The sequence below is a fragment of the Corvus cornix genome, chromosome 4 (genome assembly GCF_000738735.6).
Source record: "Corvus cornix cornix isolate S_Up_H32 chromosome 4, ASM73873v5, whole genome shotgun sequence".
NCBI lineage: Eukaryota > Metazoa > Chordata > Aves > Passeriformes > Corvidae > Corvus > Corvus cornix.
Window position 1 is genome coordinate 4312392 of NC_046334.1, and position 26604 is coordinate 4338995.

General features: G+C 39.1%; 1 protein-coding gene across 2 annotated transcripts in view; it reads right to left on the reverse strand.

Annotated features, from left to right (window-relative positions):
- TRPC3 (transient receptor potential cation channel subfamily C member 3) overlaps positions 1 to 26604 on the reverse strand; it is a 34969-nt gene that overhangs the window by 4704 nt on the left and 3661 nt on the right. For both annotated transcript variants that reach the window (XM_010406452.3, XM_039551630.1), the window contains exons 2-9: positions 20202 to 20973; positions 11885 to 12070; positions 7208 to 7372; positions 4912 to 5128; positions 3572 to 3805; positions 2223 to 2487; positions 1525 to 1720; positions 223 to 432 (exon numbers count right to left, since the gene is read on the reverse strand). In XM_010406452.3, the coding sequence (XP_010404754.1) occupies positions 223 to 432; positions 1525 to 1720; positions 2223 to 2487; positions 3572 to 3805; positions 4912 to 5128; positions 7208 to 7372; positions 11885 to 12070; positions 20202 to 20942 (2214 nt within the window). In that variant the 5' untranslated portion in view covers positions 20943 to 20973. The remainder of the gene's footprint in view (positions 1 to 222; positions 433 to 1524; positions 1721 to 2222; positions 2488 to 3571; positions 3806 to 4911; positions 5129 to 7207; positions 7373 to 11884; positions 12071 to 20201; positions 20974 to 26604) is intronic.

The window sequence follows — 26604 nt, forward strand, 5'->3', positions numbered from 1 at the left end:
ATGTTTTCCCAGGCATTGGATTTTGTGCTCTAATAAAATTTATAGTGATTTTTTGTTTTATGCAGTATGTTTAGGCAGTCTGAAATAGAGATCTATTAATATAAATGATTAATTACTGTACTGTCATCAGAAGCTTGGATTATAGGCTAAAACTAAAAAGAAACACGACTGCTGGAATGGACACACAATTCGTCACTGCAATGAAAAGATCTCAGAACCTACCCTAGATTTGGAGTTGCCCATTCCCATTTCAATGTCCTTCTGTAGCCGTCTCCTCCTGCACTTTGAAAAGTTAACGATCCTCATGATGAAATAGAAAAAAGATTTGGGGCTTGGTACAAGACTGAAGGGTGGAGGTAATGTTTTTCCATCATCAAAATAAGACAGCCAAAGTTTAGAACGAGCAAACTTCCACTCTACATCACTGTCATCCTGCGTTAGGAAATAAAAACAGATTATGTTCTTGGTTTCTATGAAATGCAAAGCTTCTTTCAAATGAAACTTCTTTTAAATATCTTTCTGGTTTTACATAAAATATTATTTTCTTGCTAGTAAGACTTCCAGCAGCTCTGCAAAAATGCAGCCATTTTACTTAGTCTATTTCAACCAAATTTCAGTTGTCTCCTTATGGCAACATTTCATTGAGAATACTTAGTTCAAGCACGTGAAGCATTTAAACAAGCATAATTTTTGCACTGAGTGAAAGCCAACATATAAACTCCTTGCTATTTAAAGTGGAGCTTTCAGGGATTTTTCAAGTCTTGTTTTTCTTATTAAAGTGGTCACATGAGTTTGGTACTTGCACAAGTATTGAAGTACTAGACTCAAGGCAAAAAATGGCTTAAAATGGTAGTGCTCACAGCTTTTTACATAACCAGGACAAGTAACTCTGATTTATAATGGACTATAGAAAATACAAACTTCGTGGTCATGAAGAAATTGTGTTAAATACTGACAAACTTATTTTGTCCTAATACATTCTTGCTGAAGTATTCCAAGGCTGGATTATAACTAGCTTTCTCCTGCCGAATTCCCTAACATTCCCCAGAACTCATGGAAAAGACTGGGAATGACATATTCATTTGTGCACTATGTCTTAGATAATCCTTCTTCCTGTTTGTGTGGGTATGTGCCTGCATCTGTATAAATGCAGTACTCTTTGAACCCATGGTCTGGAAAGCTGGCACTATAAATACACTTTTACTTTCATTTCAGCAACCGGAGATTTATTTTTGAAACGCAGGTATCTTCATTACTCCACATTTTCTGATTTTTTTTTTTTTAATTGAAGTTGGATACCAAATATAATGTGTACATGGCACAAGATAAACTACTTTAGAACCCGTGAGGTTCTGCAAGTTTGGCTGAGTTGTTAGATAAAGTCAGCCCTATTTTATACATTTTGTGATATCCTTTACTGTGGTAATCTCTTCTTTGTACTTCTGCATATCACTGAAATAATTCATATTAACTCTACCCTTTTTTCGGCATAACAGAAGAGAACAACTTGAGAACAGAGCCCACCTCAATTTCTTGATATGAACTGTTGATCATGGCAATCAGCATGTTGAGCAGAACCACCACCATTGTTACGTTGTATATGCCATAAAGAACATAACCAATGTTCTCGATGAACTTATGATCGTATTTGAGGACAACAGAGGTTACTTCAGACAAGCCAAATATTGACCAAAATAAGGTCTTGAAACTTTCTTCCACTCTACAGGGAAAAAAAAAAGAGGAAGGCATTGTTACTAACTACACAAATAAATATATAAGTTGTGTTTACAATGACTGATAAACAATCTCAATTAATTTTCCTGTGAATCAGGTTTGTAGAGCACTGATCAAAACAGCAAATATGCAAGGAAGCTTTTTTCACAGCAGTTTCCATTTCTCCCCTGTGCTCTACCTATCCATCAGAGCTAACAGAACAACAGGAACTAGAAAGGTGTTTTATATCAAGTAATATTCTCTTACAGTTGGTTGCCCACAAGTCTGCGTGATTGAAATATATACAGGTGAAGTTATGTTAGGCTGAAATGAAAGCTTCCATTATACAAACAGGGAACAATTGGTCCTTTGTGTTCTGCTTTCTAAGGTCTTCAGTTTTATTTTAATGCCAAGAGAGAGTACACAGCATCTCACAGACTTTGGTACCTTAGTGAAAAACCTGAAAGTTTCATATTGGCTTTTTACTTACACTGAAACTTCATACTTACGTTGTAAAGGCTGGGTTTAGTTTAGCTCCAAGGTAGTAGGAGTACAGTATGAACATTCCAATCATAAATGCAAGAAATACCATAATAAAAAGGACCATAAACTTGAAGATGTCCTTAACAGTCCTTCCAAGTGAGATCTGCAAGGGCCCAAAACTCTCATTTGCAGGCAGGATATATGCGATCCGAGAAAAGCTGAGAACAACAGCAATTGCATAAAGGCCTTCAGATATTATCTGGGGATCAGATGGGAGCCATTTATCTCTAGCTGGAAGATACGAAATACAGGGGTTACTCATTTATCACAACGTTGAAGAATAAACCTTGATAGGATTTTTCCACTAACATGTCTGAATTTAGTTGAGACAAATATTTGAAGAGTCTAATAGTTGCTGCTCTATTCCTATTTAATTTGAGTCACAAATGATGAATATGAGTTGCATTACCTTCTGTTAGAAGAAAAGTGACTTGAAGAAACATGACATTTTCTTCTGCAGTTTGCATTTTAACCTGAACTAGAGAGTAATTCCTTATTGCTTTTCTTAACATGCCTGTATTACCTATCTTAACAAGCACCGTGCTAAAGCTGGAAAATTTATTCCTATTTGGTGTTTTATTGATGGGAAGTTAAGTGTTGCCTGATGAACAATTTCATTTATTAGTTACACCAAGCTTTTGCTTTTTGCAGGATATAACCTAGTTCCCATAGTGATGATAAAGATTTTTGCCAATTACCTCGAAAGAAATAGGACTGTGGGTTTTACACACAATGTGCACAGAAGCAATACATAAATTACTATGTGAATTCATGCACCATCTTAGCAGAGCAACACTGAATTAAAGTGTGTTTCATATCAAAATCCCATGTGTTTCTAAATGTGTATTTATACACGCACAAGTTCAGAGTGGTTATATTGCAATTAAGGTAAGTAACAAAACCAAGTCTGCTGTTAAAAGATATTGAAGCCCATAAAACACATCCTAAAATACACTGTCAGCAGCATTTTCTTGTGTTGCAAATACAGACACACACCTTTATTGACAATCTCTGCACTGCAATTAGTATTTAGTACTTTTATTCTACTTAAGCAGACAGGGCCACCATCCTTCCCTCAGGAGGAAATGCTGATAGATGTTGAGGAATACGAATAACTATCAAACAACTGAACAACAACAACAAAAAAAATCACATCAACATTTTATCTGTTATGCAATTAGCCAAGAATAAAATATAACTTCCAAATGTTTAAAATCAAGGGGGTCAAATTTAACTCTAGGGTAAAGAGAGGCTTCTAAATGCATCCTTCAAGCTTTCCTATGTTCAAACTGTTTTGTAGATAAACTAAGCTCACCATAAGTAAAATATTCAATTTCTGGAGGAAGTGTGACCTCAGAGAGGTCATTCTCCTCAATGTAGTTGTCCACATACTGTTGTGCTTTTGTGGCCTGAAGGAATGCCAGGAGCCTGGCTGTGAAAGCGGCAATGAAAATGGACAGCATCCCAAAATCCAGAACATTCCACAACTGCAAGATGTATTCCCTGGGTCCTTCCAGCCACAGCTCTTTGCATTCTGACCACATCATACCTGCAACAAGAAATGAAAAAGCACAGCAATGTTTGCCAAACAGTTTTCATTTAAATTCCCTGCATTCTCCCGTTTCATGGAAGTGGTTGATACCAGTGGAGCAGAGATACTGCACTTATTTGCAGTATCACAGCATCATCGTCCCCTTGACTAAGGTTATACTCTCTTGGTTTCAACAGGGTTGATGGAATAGCAAGGTATTAATTGAGATTAATTAATGTAAATTTAGTTCAGACATCACGAGAGAGGGTGGCGTAGAGCCTTGACTTCACAGTGAAAGTATTGTGGCCTAACAACAAGACTTCTGTAATTCCAAAGGAGGAAAAATAAAGTGTGGGGAAAAAATGTCCTCTTACTTTCTTACCATTTACATTCCTAAACCACTTCTGAATCAGAGGGTTTAATTTTTCCACAGGAACACAACTACCCAACAACACAGATGACCAAATATAAATGGTACAATTATACTACTGTTTTTCCACTTTGCAGAATAAGATGCTTTTCAGCATGCAAAGTGGAATTTGGCTAGGTGTAATTCGGTTTTCTTACTCAAACTTCTCCTCAGAAATTAATTTATGTGGATCCAATTCAGATCACAGCCTCACCATAACCTTGAGATGTAGTTGTTGTGAATCAAGACTTTTTCCTTGATTCAAAGAAGTTTCTTAGGGAAAATAAAAACCCAACAAATAACAACATCACAACCCCACAACTTTCTGTCCTTTTTTCCCTGGCTGTGTAATTCAGAGGGGCTGCTGCTGCCATCCCAACCACAGTCAGAGTAGCCACACACTGGATTGGAAGATCCCAGTCCCTGCCTTCTGCCAAATAAAGAGGCTCCTCCCCATGAGTATAAGCTGGGACTCCCAGACGGCAGCTCATCTTCCTACCCTGACACAGTTTAAGATAAAGCAGTGCTTAAACCAGGAGATACAAATGATTAAAAATCTGTTCTAATGCCCTGTTTATTAGGTTTATCAGGGTTTATTAGTTGCTGGACACAGCAGCTGGATCAAAGGCTTGGGACCTGGGCTTCTCTCCCCCCTTTCAGAATTTCTATTTGCAGGAAAGAAGGTGACAGTAACATGAAGGGGCAATATACCTACCAAGAACCCACACCATGATCAGCATTTCTGTCCAGGTGAACTGGGTGGTCTTCACCCTAAAGATCTGCTTGGGGTAATCAGTGACAGTGACATTCGGCAGTGTCGTTATGCCCTCAAATCTGTCTGAAGCATTGAACACAAGCAGGCCTAGGAAAATAATGAAGGAGGCTGCATGTGCCACAAATTTCATAAATGGGCTTCGAAGAATTCTTCCAAGCTGCAAAGGCAGAATGAAAGCAGTCACTCAGTTTTCTCAAAGAAACACCAGGCATTCCAGAAGCATAAATGGGCACTCAAAGCTCAGTACAGCCAGAAACCTTATTCCTAAAGGATATTCTTCCAAGAGCACTCAACTGTGATGCTTTGCCATGTCATACAAAAGCCTCCACAGGGAGCCTCACGGAGTATGCTGTCCTGTTAGTGAGTGCTCATGTTATTCCATAAACTCTAGATGGCAATGTTTGAGGGGAAACACTCCAAGGAATTGCAAATGAACTATGGCAGTGACCAGAAAGAGTTTGTAAAGCAAGCCCAGGGAAAGATAAATTATTAAAATCTCCAACTAGCAAAACATTTTCCCTACCAACAGGAGTGTACTATTAGCTTGTCTGTGACTACAGCTCTAGGAAAAATTGTTTTCTTATCTCTGGCTACTATATTCCATCCACAGGACATGTTCAGAGCTCTAAGTGCCAAATAAGTATCTATGTCTATTAAAAATAATGACTGTACCACAAAATGGACTAGGAAAAATAAGATCAGAAATACTAGTGATTTTAAAATAAATCCAGCAGGTTTAATTCACATCTGCACCTGGTAAAAGAACAAAACAACAGCAGCAGGGGCAGTCTGTCTGCACCAGAAGAGAGGACCAGCTGCTTCCAGAAGACCATATGAGATTTCTTATTTCAAGGAACTGTTTTCCTTGAAATTTGGGTCAGCTACTAAGAACTAAGCAGACCAGCTCACATTAAACTGCATTTACTACCTGGGCAAATAATCTCAGGTTTGCCTTCCCTTCCTGCTCCTGACCTTTAGAAAGCATTTTGTAATTGCAGTATCCAACAACTGACCTGAATGTATAGCACTTTTATTTGATATGAGCACTGAGGAAAAACATCAGATGTTTCTGCTACTGGGAATTAGAGCTCGAACACAAATGTCACTTTTCCATATTAGACGCCAGTTAAAAATATATTAATATGTTCCTATTATATGGAACTGTGAGGAATATATTTACTAAAGATATTAATGGAAAGTGACATTTCAGAGGATGAGAGTAACAGTTACACTATTTTCATAAAGCTTTATCTTTAAAGTAAATAAACATTTAACCCAGAGGAAAGACCAGGTTCCCTTCAAATGTGTAGGAAATGAGAAAAACCTTATCCTCTCTGAGATGAACTAAAATAATGAAATATAAAAAACCCTCACATTTCCTTGCTTTACACTTGGTAAGGAAATAAAATTGAAATACCACATTCAGCACAAGAGTAAATGTACTTAAATTTTTTTAAAATGCTAATGCAACAAAGAAATCTTCCTTCATCTGATTTACCAAAGATCTATCAATACACCTGATTTGCAAACAATTCACTTGCTACAGACTATCAGGATTTCAAAGACACTGCTGTTCCTTTCCTTGTGAGATCATCAGGAAAGGTAAAAGCACCCTTACACTTTCACGTATTTTTAAGAAGGTAAGGGTTTACAGCTATGCTCTTTTACAAATATACCCCACTACATGGTTGGAATGATGCATTTAATTTAATTTCTGTTCTGTGGTTCAGCTGGCAAACAGACCTCCTAGGGCTGGGATAACAAATACTTTACTTAAAATTAAGTTCCGCATCAGTAAAGTCAACAGATGTTCTGCTAATGGTTTATATGGGAACAGCATGAGACCTGAAGATGCCACCAGAGGAGACTCAATAAAGAATCTGAGTGGTGACTTTCAAAAAATCCATGTTACTAATACAAATAAATTGCACAGCAGAGACTGTGAGGTGAGCACAACCTAGGGAAATTTCAAAAAGAAAAAAAACTCTCAGAGAAGGTTATTTTTCTTTCCTTCAGCTTAATGCTAATTTATATTCATACTTCATCATTGTGGTCCCCTCTTTACAGTGCAAATAAAAAAAAACCCCATAGCATCTTTTGGCCCAAGATTAGAGATTGCTAAAAATATCATTAATTAGTTACAATTTGGAAGCAGCAGAAATTGCATGTTGACCACCAGAAAAGGAAAAGCAGCTCCCAGAACAGCACAAGACACATAATTTATAAAATTCAGTACCCTGCTACATGGTGCAATCCAATAACCAATGGCTAGAAAGGGAAGGCCCAATGCCACAACCAGCACAACCAGACACTTGATAGCAATGGTCTGCTCCCGTAATCCTGAGAGATTTTCATACCAGATTGTCAGTAGCTGTTGCTGACAGTTTGGATGGGCCACAAACTGCAAAGAAAAAAGAAAGAAAACCAAGACATGCTGTCATTAATAAGAAAAGTTTTATAACTGCTACATACACAATTGTGATCACCTTAGGGTCTAAAGTAACACTAGATGTTTAAGAACCATGTTTTTTTCTCATTTCCTTTAAAACAAAGGTTAATAAATAAAGAAGAAACTGCCACATCACAAGAGCATGTGGGACACCAGTTAAGTGCAAGGATGAACAGCCTGGTTTTCACAGCAGTTTGAAGAAATCTGGTAATACACTTGTCAATAACTAGTGAATCAGAACAAAGAAGGCTAGGTGTTTCACAAAAAGGGATTTGAAAATAAATCTGATAACTGGTAATTTGGGTTGGTTTAAGAGGGAGATTTGATATCAGTTGGTTATGCTCTGGAGAAAAGAATAAAAATACTGTAAACCTTGGATACCCATTTTATTATCCCTTGTACTCTGCAGAGATCATTATGTACTACATATACTGTTGTTTGCCAGGGCTTTCTTGCAAAACTCTATTAATATTCCAAATCTCATTAAAAAGTGCATAGAGTAGTACAGCAGGACAGACTTCTTAAATAAAATCAAATTAAATCATTGGCAATGAAAACAGGGAACCTTAAACCTCTCAAGAAGAGCAACCTGAAACTGCTGCATGATATTTAGAAAGGGAGAAAATCTTCATACTTTAATCTACTTTGCTGTAAAATTAAAGTCCCTAAGCATTTTGATGTGTGATGCATTAAGCAGTTAGTTCACATATTAATGCAGTTTGTACATAAAGTGGAGTGGCCAAGAGAAATAAATAAAGAGGTTGTAAAAAAGTCTTTTAAGAAATTAATGTTGACTCAAACTGCTTCTGTTCTTTTTATTAGGCTGTCATCTTTGAAGCTTATGCACCATAAAAACTGCCAGCCTGGCCCATTTGAGAAGAGGAGATTGGGTTTTTGTGTGTTTGTGCATTCTGACATATGCCCCCAGCCTCTTCTTTTGCTAAGATAAATTTCATTGTCAACTCAGGACATCAAAGGGACAAATCCCACAGCAGATTAACTGTGGACAAAGGCAGGAAAGTAAATAATTATTTCAAATTACAAAGACATTTTTAAAATCAGGCTTAAAACTGTAGGGAAGAGGAGAGAAGAAACACCCGCATCATTCCTTCTGTTACCACAGGGAAGGGGAAGAAACAGTAAAGGAGCTTTAAGGAAGTTTACCCAGGGCTGGGAATCAGCCCACGGGCCCTGTGGCACCCCATCCAGAGCTCTGTGCTGGTTTATTCCCCATGTCTATCAACATTTTGATCTGACACTAAGAGGAGATCTGCTATAATTTAAAAAAAAAAAAAAAAAAAAAAAAGGGAAGATTTAGTGAATAAGATGCCAAGGGCTATGGGCAAGTTCTTCTCTGGCAGTGAGTCTAAAGGCTCTTGAGAGGATCTCAGCAACTTATTTAACTGCTGGCAACTGCACAATGTGCACCACTTCCAAGCCCTTGGAGCAAGTTGTGTCACTTCTCATCCATAAAAGCTCTGAAATTCATCCCTCCTCTCTCAGTCTTTACTGAAATACTTCAACTTATGATTGTATTGGTTTTATTTTCAGCAACTTTAACATATTGCCCACCCCTGCTGGGTGTGTGTCTGCATTACCTGTATTTGCCTGCAGCTTCATCTCCTCTAAGGACAGTAAGTTCACATCACATTTTACCTACTGCTCACATCATCCTACAACCTTGTTCTTCCTGCAATTCTCCTCTCATTCTGTTTTCCATGCAGCTTCTTACTTCTCATTACATATGTTGAATTTATTATCACACGTATCTAATACTTTCAGCTCCAGTCCTAACTCAAGCAAACAAAAATGCATGAGAACAGTATCTGGACACTAAAAGGAAAAACATGCCAATTTTAATAGCTGCTTTTCCAAGCATAATTGACAGTAACACTTCTGATGTTTTCAGTTTCATGACCGTGAACCAAGTCATCAGTATGTAAATATTTTTCTGTATGACTCAGAGTGATTATGTTATTTATTTCTTCCATCATAATGGCTGGGTTTAGATGGAGCAAGAACAGATCCTGGCACACTCTGATACACAAGCACACAACATACAAAGAGAATTTTGCATCTTCTTTCTTATCTATCTATTCAAAACTTCAGGGTTTGAAAATTAACTCCTGTGATTTTATTCCAGCTCTTATTGATTTCACTTGGAAATTCCATCCTGATTTTTGTCTCATCAAGAACTGCACATTAGTTGGCCCAATGTTGGCTCTTCTCTGGAATTTTGTTGGCAGTCTAAAAGTCAGAGTTGAGACACAAAACTAAAAGCACTAATACAACAGCAGCTCAGCATACAGAGCAAGACTAATTCCTTCTTTATGTTTTGGTTTTTTTCCTTAATTCCCTTAGTCCTTCACTATTGGGGCTGCAGTTTCAGTCTGAACCTCAGCTTCAAAAGCACATCATGCTTAAAAGATGGGCTCCACTTCGGTGCAGTACCCAGGGCATTAAGTGCAAGACTTTCTTTACTAATAGAATTAAAAACTCCCTTTCCCTAGCAGTGAAGTTCTGAACACATTTGGTACTTGTCATATGTTTTTTCCTGCCTCTCCTTCCTTTGGAAAGGGCATACAGCTCATTAACTATTTCATGGACCTGCAGCTCTGTTTGACTGCACTGACTACACAGGGAACTGACCTTGATGGACCTGACCTGGAAGCACAGCTAGGAATATGGAAAGCTAAGGAAATAGGCCACATTCTTGTCTGCTTCCTATAGTTAGAGCGTTGAAATAACCCTATGTGGAGTTCCCACATCTGAATCTGTTCCAGTCAGGATATCACTAGAATCTGTCACAGGTCTGACAGAGCAAATCCCAGCATCGAAGGACCACCATGGCAGAAACATTTCCATCCTTGCCATGCCCTGTGTAATGGCCACTTACAGGGAAATGCACATGTATGAATATGGTAACAACTCTGCACCATCTATTTCCTCCCAACAAGATCATTACTCTTGTAGGTTCTGAACTGTGTCTGTCATGAACTGGAGCCAGCACTCTGAGTTTCTCTCTTGCAAGAGAAGAGAAGAAGTTTGCTATGAGGAATTCTCTCTTCTTTTTTTGCGCTATTTAGATTTCTGTTATTCTTAACAGATCTGTGTGGCCCTTTGCTCAGCAGTGAATTTCACCAGTGACAACAAACTCATAAAAGAAAACCACAGCCTTCAGCATGAAAGCTGAGTCATGAGTCTCAACAAAGTTTTGGTACACATTAAACTGCAATAGCATAAAGAATGTATATGATATTTAGACACTACAGCATGCTTATGCACTTTGATTTCTTCCCCCTGTTCCATTCTTTTTAATTAATTTAATGCCTGTATATATTTACCTTGATTTTTTTGTAATTAATATGCATTTATCTGTTGTAGACCAGTTCTCTACTGGAAATGATGATTTGCTGCTTAGGATCTGTGTTTACAATTTTTGTGATCAATCTTTTGGGGCCATCATAAACACCAGCAATCCTCAGTTGTTCTGGCAGGGTGCTTACAATTCGTTTTATATGGCAGATTGGCTCAAGAGGTGGCCACAGAACACAGGGTTATTTATTCTGAGAGACATAAGGCTTCTTGTGGAGATGATGAAACTACAATGGCTGTAAGGAATGGAAGTGATACTAATCACGTAAATAGGTAGCTGTAAGTAATACATAGGCACTGCTGTATTTCCTGGCTCCTTTCACAACAGGACACAGTATTAACTATTTTGTGTGCTAGGCTAGTGTGGGATCTTGAAGAGAACAACACAGCAATACAATAAAAACTGCAACTAAAGAATATGTATTTATGTCAAATACGTGATGCACAGCTCTGTTTTTCAACGCTTAACATTAATTCACAAAATACAAACTAATTCGAGAGAGGCATCCACTGAAAATACTTGCCAAAACACCAATAAACACAGCTACAAAGATGAAGAACTGAAATGAATTGATCAAGCAGCCACAGGTATATTCCACACATTTCCAGGGCTGAGTTATAAAATATTTTTTAAAGGAACAAACACAGTAAATCATGTGGAATTTCTCACTATGACACACAGTTGCAGATGAGCTACTTATGGGTTGAAACCAACACTTTCACCAACACAGCCTTCTCTTTGGATTAGGTATTATGACATTGGCTGACAGGGAGACGCAGCCCGAGTGTCACTGAGTGAAAATCTGGCTCCACTGAAATACCTTTTGGGTTAATCAGGAGGAGGATCTGACCAACTGTGCAAAGCCTTCTAGCACATCTGATTTATGTCATTAAAATCTCCTGCCACTTCTCAGCAGTGGGAAGTAGATTAAACTAAACTCCTTCATAGTCCCCTTCTGCCTTGCGAGAAAGTCTTGATTACTCACACCATGTCTCAGTTGTGCATCTGACCACAGGTTCACAACACCTGCAGAAGGAGGAGGTGGCACTGCCCTCCCACCACAGCGTCTGAGAGCTGTGAGGAGTTACCTTTTTGACTTCGTACTTAATGGCCAGCTTCACACGGCTCAGTGACGCTCGGTGTCTCTGCGCTTCCACCGGCTCCGCGTTCAAATCCCCGTTCAGAATGGCCTCCACTTCTTCTGAGTCCCGGCACAGATCCAGGACACCAACCACGAAGTCCTTGCACTGCATGGACAGCTTGCGATAGTCATTCTGGAACAGAAGGGGTACAGAAAATGGCCCGTGAAAAACGTGCTTGAGGGTCAATGGTGAGGGAAAAAGGACCCGTATAAGTTGCTAAAAATGAAGTGTTTAATTTTTACTGTGTTAAATTAGGAGTGTATCAGACATTACAGAATTCTTGTACAGCGGAATCGTTCATTCTCTGACACAAGGTGAACACCTAACAGCAGCTGTTTAACAGAGCATGGGAACATGACATAGTAGTGGGATGAAAACAACCTGGATGGGCAACAAGGGGCAGCTGAAAATATAAGAATTGCACAAACAAAGCAGGACCAGCACTATCAAAAAGTAACCTCACTCTTGTAAAAACTTTGCAGATAACTAATGAAATAATTGCCTCCCAGGCTACAAATATATTTCAGCTCTTTCTACACTGCTAAAGTGGCTAATTACTCATTACTCTGATGTATACCAAATACATTTCCCTCTTTTTCCTTTTCTACCCTCTGCTTCCCACTTATCCTTGGAACTTCTCACACCCAACAATTGGTACAGTGGGTTACCAATGTAACTGCAGGACAAATTTGGACACCAACGTTGTGTGCAAAAATACCCCAAATTTCCCGTAAGTTAACACAGGAACCAGCTTCTTGAAAGGCCAGTTCAAAGATATCAGGCTCCTGGGTCATCTCTAAGAGACCTTTCCACTGATAACACTGCTGAACTAACAGAGACACACTTCTGAAAACCTGGATCCTTTTATGTAAGAGCTCTGTCCACCTTTCCCTTCCTGCCCTTCATTTCCATCTGTATCTCTCAGAAACCATTCTGTTTATGACTATTACTTTTATCTCCTTCGTGTTTGCTCTCACTCCATCAAGCTTTCCCTTCCATTATTGCTGAAATCAACAGCTCTGTTGGTGTTACCTTCTGAAAGCACACAAAGCAACCACTTGGTTTTTTGTTATTAAAAACATCTCCTTCCTCCAAGTCAGACTCTTTTCAGAACTAGTCTTGACTCTTTCTAGCTTTCCTCAGCCTCCTTCAACCCTTCAACACTCAACACAGTTTATGTCCTATCTTTGAGGTGCTACCTTTAAACATCTCAGTTGCTCAATATACGTCAACATCAAATATTTGCAACTCTGTAATCTCCTTCCTCCTCTGACAAAACATTTGTGGCTACATTTCAGAATTTTTAGCTAACTTTGTAAAGTATGAATGTCTGAAATTTTGCTTGTACTTTTGTTTATACTTGTAAATGTCTCCCACCACCTCTGTGACATTACCTATAAACTCTTACCTCGATCTCTGCTTCAGCAGATACCTTGGTCTTCATTTTTGTATCCATGTCCTCTCAGACAGATTTCTAGATCTGAGATTTCATATCTGAGATGTGGCCTCTGATTTCCCCACATGAGGCTATAGCTGGAGGAGGAAACTTGACTGAATCTGCCAATTTTACCTTCAGTGCCCATCTAGAAACAGCACAGCCACCATTTTCAATTACTCCACAGCTTTTCTACACTTTTTTCCCTCCTCACCAGGCCACCAAAACATTAAATTGAGCCCTCTGACTCTCCATTTTTGTGTGGTTTACTGTTCATTTACAGACACTGCCTTTTCAAAATCACTTTTTGAGGTTACAGATTTTCCCTCAGAGGTGCCTGTCTTCTCAAAAATGCTTCCTTACTGCCTCTGCTCTCATAATTTTCTCATTTAATCTCTTTTTTTTTTTTTCTGAAAGCCTCACTTCTTCCTCCTTTCCTAAGTAATTTTACCTCCTTGTACTGGTAGTTTTGCTAAATTTTCAACTTAGCATCTATATAATGGGACAGAGAAACTAATGTGCTCTCAGTAGTTTCAAACTATTTTGGGAAATGATGGGAAAAGAGGCTGCATCGGGTAAGTGCAAGAATCAGCCATCAATCCCATAGGTCAGATTCAGATATGAATCAAAATGAAATAGTACTGGAGACAAATAAATCCTACTAGAAGTTGTGTTATTACACAAGACTAACATCCCAGATACAGACTTGGAAACAATCAGTCCCAATCATAGACCTTAAACAGGATCCTGTTATTTCCTTTGGTCATAGAGGACAAATTAATCCAGTTGCCAGTGAACCAACAGGATAGGTTACTTTAGATTTGTTTTGGTAACCAAGAACAGGACAGAAGAGCCAATTATAAAAGCAATACTGGGATACATGGTTAAATTCAGTGAAGGGATAAGCAAGCTTATGTATGACCAAGATTTAGGACTTTGAAAAAAGGCAAAGTCTCATTAAAAAGTTAATCAAGGGAGTGAAATATACTTGCAAGCATGGAGGTCTGAATGCAGATAAAGCTTTTAAGCGAAATGTGATTAGATCTCAGACACTACAAAAATAAAAATCTTGCAAAGGAAGACTCCAGGATGGTGGCTAGAATAGCAGCAGTCAAAAAAAACCCCAAAACAAAACAACAAAACAACAAAGAGGAACAGTCTTTCATGACAGCCTAGTCAAGAAAGAGCTTCATCACAGAGGCCAAAACTGTAAGTATAAACTGCTAGAATTCAGGTTATGGAGAATATTAAGCAAAACACAGAGGTAAGACAATGTAAAAAGAAGATGGGGATTTTATTCACTGAAAACAAAGGGGTGACTGAAGACAATCTAATAAAGCTAAAAATAATACCATGCCTTCAGTTTACTCGAGTCCTATGTTGTTTATATTGTTTCCACAACAGAATTCTTACATATCGGTGAGAGCTCGAACACTCTTCCTCAAGATCCCATTTCAAGCAAGAGTTGCTTGCACACTTCACTACAGTTAAAGGAAGTATTTACTAAAGGAGATGGCTGAGCAAAAACCATGCTAATCATCAGGCACAGCTTAACATTAATTCAACAGGAATAAGACTGATCATCAACTTTTCACTAACAATTTAAAGTAGCTGTAAATACGCTATTCAAAGTGCATGGGAGGATACACTTACTGCAGTGACTTCAGTAATAACACAGCGTAACTAAAAGAGAAACTACATTCTTTCTCCCCTGAATTTGCAGGCACTTTTAACTTTAACAAGAAAAAAAAGGAAGTATTTGTTTTACTATTATTCATATCTAACCTACAGTCAAAAGTAGTATCTTATTAAGGTTTAATAAAGTTTAGTTTAGATGGTTTTGTATTATTCAAGTGGTTTATGACATAACACAACCCAAATTTTGTCCTTTTATTAATAAACATGGGCTGTCCAGTTGCAGGGAGAGGCTTCAATTACAAGTGTTTTCTCACTCTTTTGCTAATTGTAAGGAAATAGAAGAAGAAACAGTGGATTTCTAATAGGAAATAACAAGAGTTATTTCCACGCATTGCATGTTTCCCTACTACACAGGAGTTACCCAGATTTCGTCTAATTACAGTAGAATAACAGTAGGAACGTGAATAACATGTTTCTTCATTGGTAGATACACCACTTGCTTATAAAAGTTATGCTTATTGCTAGGTAAGATTAATGATATAATGGATGAGGTTTTATTCTGTCAAATTTAAGGATTAAATACAGCCTACATTACTCACAGATGCTGTTATGAGAACGGAAAACCAGTATGTGCATTCTTAAAATCCCACTCTGGCTTTGAATCTTACAGCAGGAAAACTTGTCAGATTTCCCTCTCCAGGTCTTTATTTACCTACGTATTAGCAAATCAAATTTATCCCAGTCTATTTGATTGCTTTACAGAATTAAACAGACAAACACTACCCGATTCTCAAACAACCTTCTACCTCTAGGGTGTTGTGTGAATATCAGAAATCTCAATCTGTGGTCCCAGTCATCCAAATCACCTCTGCTCACTCCTGAGAATATACAAATGAGGCCACCAGATCACCACTAACAGTTGCACAAACATCTTTGTAACATCAAAAAAATATCAGCCTACACCCCGCGTTTCCCAGGTTCGGCAGCTGACTCCAACACATACAGGGCAACCGATGATGACCGGAATTGCAAAGCTGTGTCTCACAAGCAGTTTCGGAGGACTCTGGCACACATCAACAGCTGGATCTCAGCCTGCCCAACTCTGTGTGTTCTGTTCTCACTCATAATGTCAAGCACTGCCTTGTGAATTCATCTAGAATCTTTACAAAGAACGTACTGGTCTGTGTGCAAAGAACGAAGCACATGAACAGAAAACCTTTGGCTGATTTCACAAAGGGTTTGTAAAGGAACCACTGCAAAGGAAATTTATACTGAGCAGTCACATGCAGTCCAACAAAATGCAGGGATCTGTGTTCTGCTATAGGAGCCACACTCCTGTAAGCAGTTCACGAGTGCTCCCAAATGCATAAGTAGTTCACACTCGTAATACTGGATTAGAAATTTATCTGGAGTATTATCTGGTAGATGGCCACTTTGAAATCACATACATGGTGAGTGTGCACATGTAACTGTATATGCAAATCAAGCACATAATTGCACTAATGATTATGGATCTGGGCCCTCTCCTTTCAAAAGCTGAGCCTAAACCTAGATTAAGCTTGAACATTCTTTGTTAGTTCAGCTGAGATAACACTATGTAAATTTACTTGGAACACTGACAGATTCCGCTTTTAGATGCACGTCCACATCTTCCGTTGGTTTAGTAGGAGCTTTCAGCAAAACTGGGAACAGGGATTTATCCTATAGAAAGCAGGAACACAACCTTTTTGACCCTTACCAGTGCAATTTCAGCTGGGAGAACTGAGCTTGATTACACAGGCCAGTATTTAGTTGAAAGCTGGTGTAAAGAGATAATCACGGGGCTTTTTAGCTACCTTGTCCTCTCTCTTCCTATGGTGACTCCAAAGGAAAGTTCCATCGGCTGTTCTGACTGCCAGAAATCCTCCCTTCCCTAGGCAGTTACAGCCCTAAAGTTCTCAGGGAGGAGGGTGAGTATCAATTAACTTTAGGAACCCAGAGTAGCCGCAGTGGGTCAGGATCTGCTAAAAATAGGAGAACAGGAAAACACAAAAATTGGGAATATTTGTATTGCAAAGTATTTTGTGGTGCTACTGGACAGGAAAAGATAATTCTCCAGCTCTTGTAATGGTCACTTATTTACACTAAGATACAGTTCCAGTTTTTACAATTTGGTAGCAGTCTTGGCTGAGATCAAACTGAAATTTCTGATGTCATCTGAAATCCTGCAGGCAATCCCTGGAATTAGGAGACTAGGGGGACTAGAATTACAAGTAAAGTAAGAGAAATACTGTACTCCCTGCCCTGGCCATGAGAGAATTGAATAGAAGAATACAAGAGGATGAAAAGATCAAAAAGGAGTAAAAGTGTCAAGAAGAAATAAACGAAATAGATGAAGAAGAGTAAAAGAACAAACAGCAGGTTGAAACAAGGATTTCACAAGTGGAAGTAAGGAAGCTTGAAGATGAAAGGAGTACAGTGAAATGGTCTTTAGGGCTCCAGTTTCCTCATCTATTTTTATTAATTTTCAGTACTTTTTTTGGCTATGTGTCTTGCATCTTCCAAGAAAAATCAAGGTTCTGTGATTTCTTTGAATCCTTTCTCCTTACTTCTAAAAGGAAAATAAACCAAAACCCTAAAAATCATTAACCAAGTTTTTAACTAGCGTAATTAACCAGGTTTTCTTGAGGAACTGACTGTAATGAATGAATGTCCTAAGTCACATTCCCACATTTCTAATTTGCTTGTGCAAACCCTGGTTTGTGCATTAGAATTTCTTAGTGTAAATGATAAGCGAGAGGTGCAGACTGGACTTTGTATATGCAATGGACATTAAGATCAATTTAACAAGCATTTACCAGGAAACTTGGCCCTCAGGTGTTTTTAAACAGGTTCAACCTATGTTCTTTCTCTGTGGGAAAACCATACAGAACAGTATATTCTGTAGGAGTGCTCTGCATCCTGGAAGCAGAGCATGCACAGGAAACATTGTGGGCCTTAATATTCCACGGATACTGAGAATAAATCATGATTTAAACAGATTTGTCCATTTTTTTTGTTGTGAGAGAGATGAAGTATTTTCCCCATTTTTCTTCACCCTGAAACAATTCTGCTCAGTGCTGTGCTACAGATTGAATTTCAGTGGAATACTTGAGCATTTCCAGTGATGATCCTAGAGGAGAGTGCAGCAGAAGTCTGCAGGAATGCAAATGCTGGATTAGAACCCTTCTCCTCTGGGATGTGACAAAGCACACAAGTTATCAGCCAAACACATTCAGATGACACATCTATAGGAAAGAAAGCACTGAAAAGACAGTTATGGATGGGAGGGAGTCCAGGAAAACACTCAGCTCTCCTACCAGGCTTGATAGAAACAGAAGGAAAAAAAAGAGATGGGACATCAATGAGGAGAGTAATTATTTCACTGGAATGGTTTGACATTGATGACAAGCTGGAATTTCCATGCCAGCAAGGAGTCAGGAACAATTTTTACTGTAGGTGCCAAAACTGAATCATCTGATATACCTGGCAAGGTTAGTAGCAATGTAAGTGCTATCCAATAATACTGAAATCTGTTAAAACAGTGAATTTCTCAGGGTTTTAGGCATCCCAAAATAGCAGGGAATTACCATTTTAAAAACTGAAATAATTTTTTTAAGTTCTGGTTTGAAATGAGAAGCCCAATCAAAGAACTTCACCTCTTCTTCTCCAAAATTTCAAGCTACATTTTTTTCTGATGCAATTTGTATGCATGGTATTAGTACCTGTGAGATGGGGGATTTCTATTTCCACTGTAATTTTTCTATGCAGTTCTAATCATCCACATCCTTGCCTAACAAAAACACAAAGCAGCTTGCCCTAATTTAGCTTTTGGTGGCAGGGTACCTTTTCATCCGAGGAAAAAGAAAAAATCTGACATTTTTCCCTGAATAAATTCATCGAGGAAGTATTCAATTAATTTGCCGGATTATACAATACACAGCATGGTATGAGCGAGTTCCTTCAGCAAAGAAAGGAGAGGAAAGGTTTAAGCTGACTTTTACACTTCATTAATGTGTGTTATAATATATTAATCCTCCTCACCTCCAAAACGTTCTTTTTAAATTATATTTTAACCCACTCAGCCATATCTGGAGCTATTCTTTCTCAGGAGTCTAAAAAGATTTCTTCCTCTTCTGTTAAATTTCACTTTATTAATTTCTCCCTGTATTTTTCCATGTTGTTGCATATTCTGAGTACTCCACAGGGTAAACACTGCTTGCTGTTGTTTGGAGAGGTTAATACATTTTTCTGTCTCTCAGATCATTTTTGAAGATATGAACAAGCAAGTGGTACCCAACACTGGCCTTGCAGAACCCCAATAAATTTGCTGTTACACGCAGAGACAATGCTGTGAATATCACTACTCACTGAGAACAATCTGTCATTCCCCAAGCCGAGCTTTTCTCTTTACAAGCAGTCTACTGGGGTTTGATTTTTTGTGGGGTTTGGCTGCAGGGGGAGAAGGGTGGACAAGAGGAAAGGCAGCTGTTATGGTCCTTTTCAAGGTATCCAACAGAACCGAAAACTCATTAAAAAAAGCAGTGGGCAACAGTTAACTAAGCCATTAATTGTCTGATGGAGAAGCTGAAATATATCAAGAAGTCAGGGCACTGACATACGAAACCAGATACAGCTGAAAACCAGGTAAGAGGACCAACATCTGTAATAAGTTTAACAGCTGGTTTTGAACACGTGACATTCCTAAAAGGTGTGTCAAAAAAAATCTACTTTGGGTATTCTTAACAGTTTGGAGACATCAGTCAAATTAGTACAAATTAAAAAGAGGGAATAAGGTCAGTGCTGCAGTACCTCAAGAACAGCAAAATGTTTCTGCTTTTTGCACTCATATTACTCAGCACTTGTAACTAAGAACAATCCTTGTGTGCTGCAGCAACCAGAATTGTTTTCCATCTGCTGAAAGGTTATCAGAATGCACACTTTTTCCAGTTGCCAATTTTTTCTGAACGCAGCAGGTCCAAAAGCAATTTCATTCTATTAAAAATTCCTTCTAAAGGCTTATGTACCAAGAATAAAAGAGACAATAAGATGAGAGTATTTGTAATTGAAAAAGTAAAGGCACAGGGAATCATTTCAGCATCTAAGGACAACATGAAGTAGCAGCAACTTTAAAACAATAACAAAGACAGAGAACCACAAAAACACCATTACCTTGAATTCTTTTTCAATGTTGGCCAACTTGGCAAGTTCATTGCTGAGTTCTAGAGCAGTGAGCACTGGATCTTCACTGGACAGGGACAGATAAGCTGGACTGGCCAGTCCTTTGTACGCGTTTATTCTTGACCTAGAGTGACTGAAAGAATCATGTTTTTGCTTCTCTGTACAGTCATTACATTTGCAGAAATAATCATGAGGTCTTTCTATCCTTGCTCCTTTCATCAACAGCATGTGCACGACTTCGTATTTTTGGCAGTGGGCAGCTAAAATTATCGGAGTGATGTCTGGAGAAAAGCGGGTACCGTCTTCGTCATAGGAATAAAAATCATCATCCTGGAGCTCCTGCTCACAAGGGCTCAGAGTCAGTCGCTTATTTACTGAAAACCCAGGATGATTCAAAATTGCTTCCACTATCCTAATGTAACCCTTGCTGATTGCGAGCAGCAGGGCATCTCCAATCCGTGCCAAGTTCTCTTTTTTTAACAGAAGTTCTGTCACTTCCAAATGTTCGTTCCCTACAGCAAGCTGCAAGGCGTTTTGGCCCATGTAGTCGACGCAGTTGACATTCAGTGTCTTTGACTCCTCCAGCATTTTGCGCACCACAGGGATGTTCCCGTACTCGGCAGCATCCAGGAATCGCTCCTCCTCGGCCGTCAGGCTTGTGCCCCTGTTGTTGAACATGAAGGCAGGGCCCCTAATGGCCTGTCGCCTTCCCTTCTCCCTCATCATGGTCATACGCCTCAGAGATGGACTCTCTTCGATGTACCTAAGGACAAAACAAGGAAAAGGTAACATATTTTCACTATGGTGGTAATTTGTAACTTCCAATGCTGTGGCTAAACCAACTTATTTTGTCCCTTGTCCTTTGCCCCTCTACTGACAAGCAGTATCCTGTATTGGGATCACTCTTGCTTGTCTGCAATCTAAAGGCACTCACAGGCCCAGTGCCTCGGGCCATTGCTGTTCTCTTAGCATGGTCAAGATTTATTAACATTTTTTCAATCTTTTTTAAGACACCAGTCCTCTTTAGAAATCCCTGCCAGCTCACTTAGCTCATATATAAAATGAAAACATATCTGCTATTCTACTTTCAGTAGTAATTAATTATTATCCACCACAGGCATTCAAGCTGATGCTATAAGTAAGGCAATACTTAATGCTTACCATGTTGTAGATCACATAAGAGTGAGGTGAAAGCACATTTTCTTCAGGATGTCTTGCCAAGCAACACATGGTGAAGCCTGAACTCACAGCTTCTCGTGTTACTACTAAAAATGTTAAACCTGGAAGCTTCTACTCACAAGTCACTTGGGTCAAATCATAAATTTTTGAAAAACGATAGTACATGCACATTCAGCAGACTTTCTGCAACTAAACTGCTCACATGTTCAGACACCAGGAGTCACCCAGTATAGACTGGGATCAGCTCTCACTTCAGTGGACTCCTGCAATGCTGTGGGTTATGTTGGGCCTGTTTCTACATCTACCATTTCAGGAGCTGAGAGGGTCTGTGTATACATTCTTGTACCACAATCAAAAAAATGGGAAAGTCAGAGTTAATGAATGAAAATTTGGATAACAGGCTGCACTAGAAAGAGGAATCCTGGGCGAAGGAAAGTGAGATGATTTAAAGGAGACTGAGAACCAGGGAACCTGTGAACTCTCCACAGAAACCAGTTGCAAAAGCAGAAAAAGGAGAAAAGAGAAGGGTAACAGGTGAAAAGAATGGGTGAGCAAGCTAATTTGGCAAACACAGAAACTGGAATTATGAACCAGTGAACGTACTGGCTAAGAGAACAGGCAGATTGGATGCTGAGCTGGATCTAGCAAGGTTAGGAAACTAGAGAGGGGTGAGAAGGTTCAGAGCAGCGAGACTGGATAGAAATTGCAAAAAAAACGGAGCTAGGATGAGAGGTGGAGGAACAGACACTGCCTAGCTGGGGAAAACAACAGCAGGAGACAACTGCCTGGCAAAGTCTGAAATAACAGAATGGATGGGATCAGGCTGAAGTGTTCACAGCTGGTGGAAGAACAGAAGCATTTATGCCTGCCAGAGCAGAGGCCAAAGGACTGAAAAGGTACTCGCGGTACCCTAACCTTCCTTCAGCATCATCTGAAAATAAACATGAACTCAATCTCCCTCTCCTTTTCTAGTCCAGCTCGATATTGAGAAAGACTGCTATCAGTTAATCCAGTAGCTCAAGGGATAGAGATCACTTGAGATGATTTGATGGGCATGGAGACACCAAGTGCTGCTGATAAACAGTATGACTTAATGGAGGGTGTGCTTTGAATACATATAACACACTATATATATATATATATGTATATACTACATAGAGATAAAGAGGTCTTTTAAGTTCCAAATTTGTTTCTTAGGCCCTACGTGCTTCTGTTCCTCATCTTTCGAAAAAGAACAGTTGGCTCCCATCTTACAGGAGCATTGTGAAAACTAATTTTTTTCACTTTGCTGAAAAACTCAGACACAGGAGTAAAAGGCTAGACAGAAAAACTGAAGAGGAAATTAATCCTTCTACCCTCAGTCCGTTAAAAGAGATGTGAGTCCATGTAGTGAATGCCAAGGGCAAACCAAAATATTAAACAGCCCTTTTTAAGCAAACCCTGTGAGTCTGCAAAAAGGACAGAACCAAGGGAAAAATGCCACATGCACTTTTGGGCATGGAAAGGCTCTGCATTAAAGTGGACACAGTAGCACCTGCATGGGCACCTTCAAAAGCTAAATATCCAAACTGGTGCAGGTTCAAATCCACAGACAGAGAAACAGCCTCCTAAGTGCCTGTGGGGGTTGTTTTCTGTGCGTGTGATGTTGCAACAATGAGCTTTGCTATATTACCACCGCACAAAATACAACCGCTGCCATCACCGGATGCAGCACTGTCAGCCCTAACAGTGTTCACTGGGCATAACTAATTCCATTCAGGTTTTAAGGATATGCCTGCCCTTCCAGCTATCTGCATCAGTTGTAATAAATTCAGCAAAATGTAAAATCTTAATCACTTTATCACAGCAACAAACATCCTGAAACCCAGTTCAAGCCCTGAGCATTTCAGTTAACACAACTGGGCAGCTCAGTTGCACATCAAGTGAAGAGACTGTGATACTCATTAGCAAGGGCAGGTCTCTCCTGGGATGAAGCATTTCATCTTTTTACCTTTTTATCTGTGGCTGGCATTTCTGGAATACCTGAAATAGCCTGAGTGGCACTGCAGTATAAGGAATGCTAACTACTATTTACTTTTTGAAAGATGTGGCAAAACTGCTTTGGCAAACATGACATGATCCATTCTTCCTTTTTTCATTTCTGCACCGCTTTCTTTAAACCTATAAAAAAGGCTGCATAACAGAGAGGATTTGTAACTCTGTTAAACACAGAATTGATTTAATGTCTTAAACCTCAGGCATATTTCCCACTTAGGAGTACTCAGAAATAAAGATTTGAGCCAAGAGTGCACATTGTGAACAGCCACAGTGAGCTGCTATCTTATTCCCCAACAAAATCGGAAGTAAAACCAGATACACGGTCTTCTCATAGTTTCTTTTTAAACAAGACCTTACTGCCTTCTATGCTGTTACACTTCCATTCTTCCTCCACATCCAAAACTACACACGTACAGAAATGTAGTGTTTACTGTAATGTTAGGAAGAAAAAAACTATAGCTATTAAAAATGTAACAAAGACAAAACAAATTGACTCATGCTGACTTCTTGCTTTAAGAAGACTCTAAACTGCCACTCTGAATCTCATTTATCTTTTATGAATTACACAATACATTTGTCCTTATATATTCCATTTAACTTTTCAGCATATTTTGAAAGGTGACATTTATTTTCATTTTATCTATCTTCCATTCAAAACCCACTATCTGGGTGATCACTGAGGTGATTCATCTGACTTCTGTAGAGAGACACATATCCTTTCAAAAGTGTCCTTTCAAGAGTGTCTTCGTAATAAGGAAGATATCCTTAACTGTAAACCTCGTGACAGAAATGATGTATCTGAAGTGACTGCAATACCTTCTCAAAATAAAGATGCACGATGCTTGGTATTTTAATGACTAAAATATTGTCAAGACATCCCCAAATAAATGAAAAGCAAAAAATCTTGTGCAGCACCAGAGGGCCATAAGGCTGTTGTGTTCATCCACATCTCTCCCCTCTTTTCTTCCACTTTTCCCTCAGCAAATTCAAAGACCTTGAAGCCAGCATAGCTCTGGTCAGACTAGTGCATGCAAGAAGAATCAGGTACAGGGTCTCCTATTCCATTTTCTGCTTTCCTTTTCTTACATCTAATATTTGTAGCTATCCCAAAGTATTAATAAAATAGTTAGAATTTTAGTTTTAGGTGTTCGACCATTTTCGGCATATTTTATATGTATTATGTGCTGTCTGAAATAATCAAACCAGCAAAATCTCAAGTTGCATCTCTCAACATCATTGGACTGGCTTAAAAATATTATTAAAATAGAACTAAGTGTGGATTAATTGCTTGTGTTCTATTTCCAAAGCCTCTGAAGCTCAGATACTCAACCCTGTCTCTGTAAGGTGCTGAAAACCTACATTAAAAGACGGAAGGAGAGGTGGAAATCATGAGGCTCCTTTTCCCAACTGTTCCAAATAGTTGAAAGTACACACACAAAAAAATATCTGTAGAATACATGGCAAAAATCCTCGCAAAAGCACCAAGTAGGAAAAATGCCCAATTATTCTGTATTAATTTGTCAGTAGAGATAAAGAAGGATGGAATGGGAGATCAGTCATGTTAACTGAAGCACACCTGTCCCACCACATCTGGACATGTTTCACTTGGCCCTGAGCCTGCTTCAGTTAAGCAGCTGTTTTGAGGAACTGAAAAACTTCACCGGAAAGAAGGAAGAACTTCAGGAACTGCACGCCAACCTTCAGAATCATCTGTTCATCAGCTCTGCTTCGCAGCAGAACTCCCACATCAATGAGGCCAAGGCTCCCAGAGGAGCACATCCACTTTCAACACCTTCACCCAGTGATAAGTATCACAAGCTCTCAGAGCAATGCTATGTGCACCCTGAACAATTAACTGGTTCATTACATACCTGGTAAATAATACATAAAAATCTATCCTACATTATAACATGTTTATGCTTATCTTAGATATTTTCATCTAAAATGTATGACCTTCGTATGGGAAATAAAAAATAAAAATTCTGCTGAGCAATCAATGCTCATTTATCTCTTGTTTTCTGCACATATCGCATTTACTATGACCTTACATTGCATCATATCCTTGCCGGGTCAGAGATATTCCTACAAGGAATGTACAAGGCAAGACATTTGAGCAGCACAGCAACTGCAAAGGGCTGGAGAAAGCACAGCAATCCCTCTGCTTCTACCATGGGCTGCTTCAATTACGGATTTCTACTCTGTCACTCTACCTCTCCCTTTTCATGTTCAATCTAGAACTGCAGCAGAAAAGAAGCGTGGGACAAAGAGTTGACCCGAGAATTCCTTTTTTCCTTATCCAGCTCATTATCTACAGCAATCCAAAAGATTTATAATCTTGTTTCTAAGTCTACTTTTTAACACTGCACACGACATAAGCAATTTTAAAGAAAAGGAGAAACAGAGTTTTCATTCTGGGCCTTCCCAGATCCATAGAGCAATTTCAGCTGAAGAACAGGCTGTTACTCTCCCTGAACTATTACATGCAATAAAAGATGGCATCAACAATTTACAAGCAGTTTACCCCCTGCTAAACTACAGTACATTAGTGATCCTGATTCCATTCTAGCCCTGAAAAGGAAATGCAGTCCAGTGGTAATAGACAGATCTGATAAGTACATCATGCCAACAGAGTTTAAAAGCAGCAACATTGGAGTCAGCCGAGCAGGAGATGCAGATTGTGCCTCTTATTCTGCCAAAAGTCACCTCTGAGGTCCCAGTTTTAAAATTAAAGACTGGTAATTGCCTTACAAAAGTAAGTGCTCAGACATGCACATACATTAGAGCAGCATTGTAGCTAATGACTCCTGGTATCTCTCAAACTAAATGATTTCAAAGATTTTATTTGTTACTGTCACAGAAAAAGACAGCTCTTGCATGTGAGGAAGCAGCTCCTGGCTCTGAGCAGGGCCACAAGAAATGTTGGAGGGGCAACCCCCCAGCCCCACTGCCTCTCCCAAAGGAAGGCTTTCCCATCCCTCCAAGCTCTGCTACAGCCATGCGTCAGAATGGGCCGCTGGTAAGTTTGTTTCTTCACCACTAAAAGCAGTGTCTCCTGTATGTATGTTTGCTCATGTTCCGAAAAATTCGGGAGTCCCTGCACCAAATCTGAAATGGATTAAATGAGAGCTTCCTTTTCCCTTCTGCGAGCTACTGCCTGGGCTTTCCAGAAGAGGGAGGC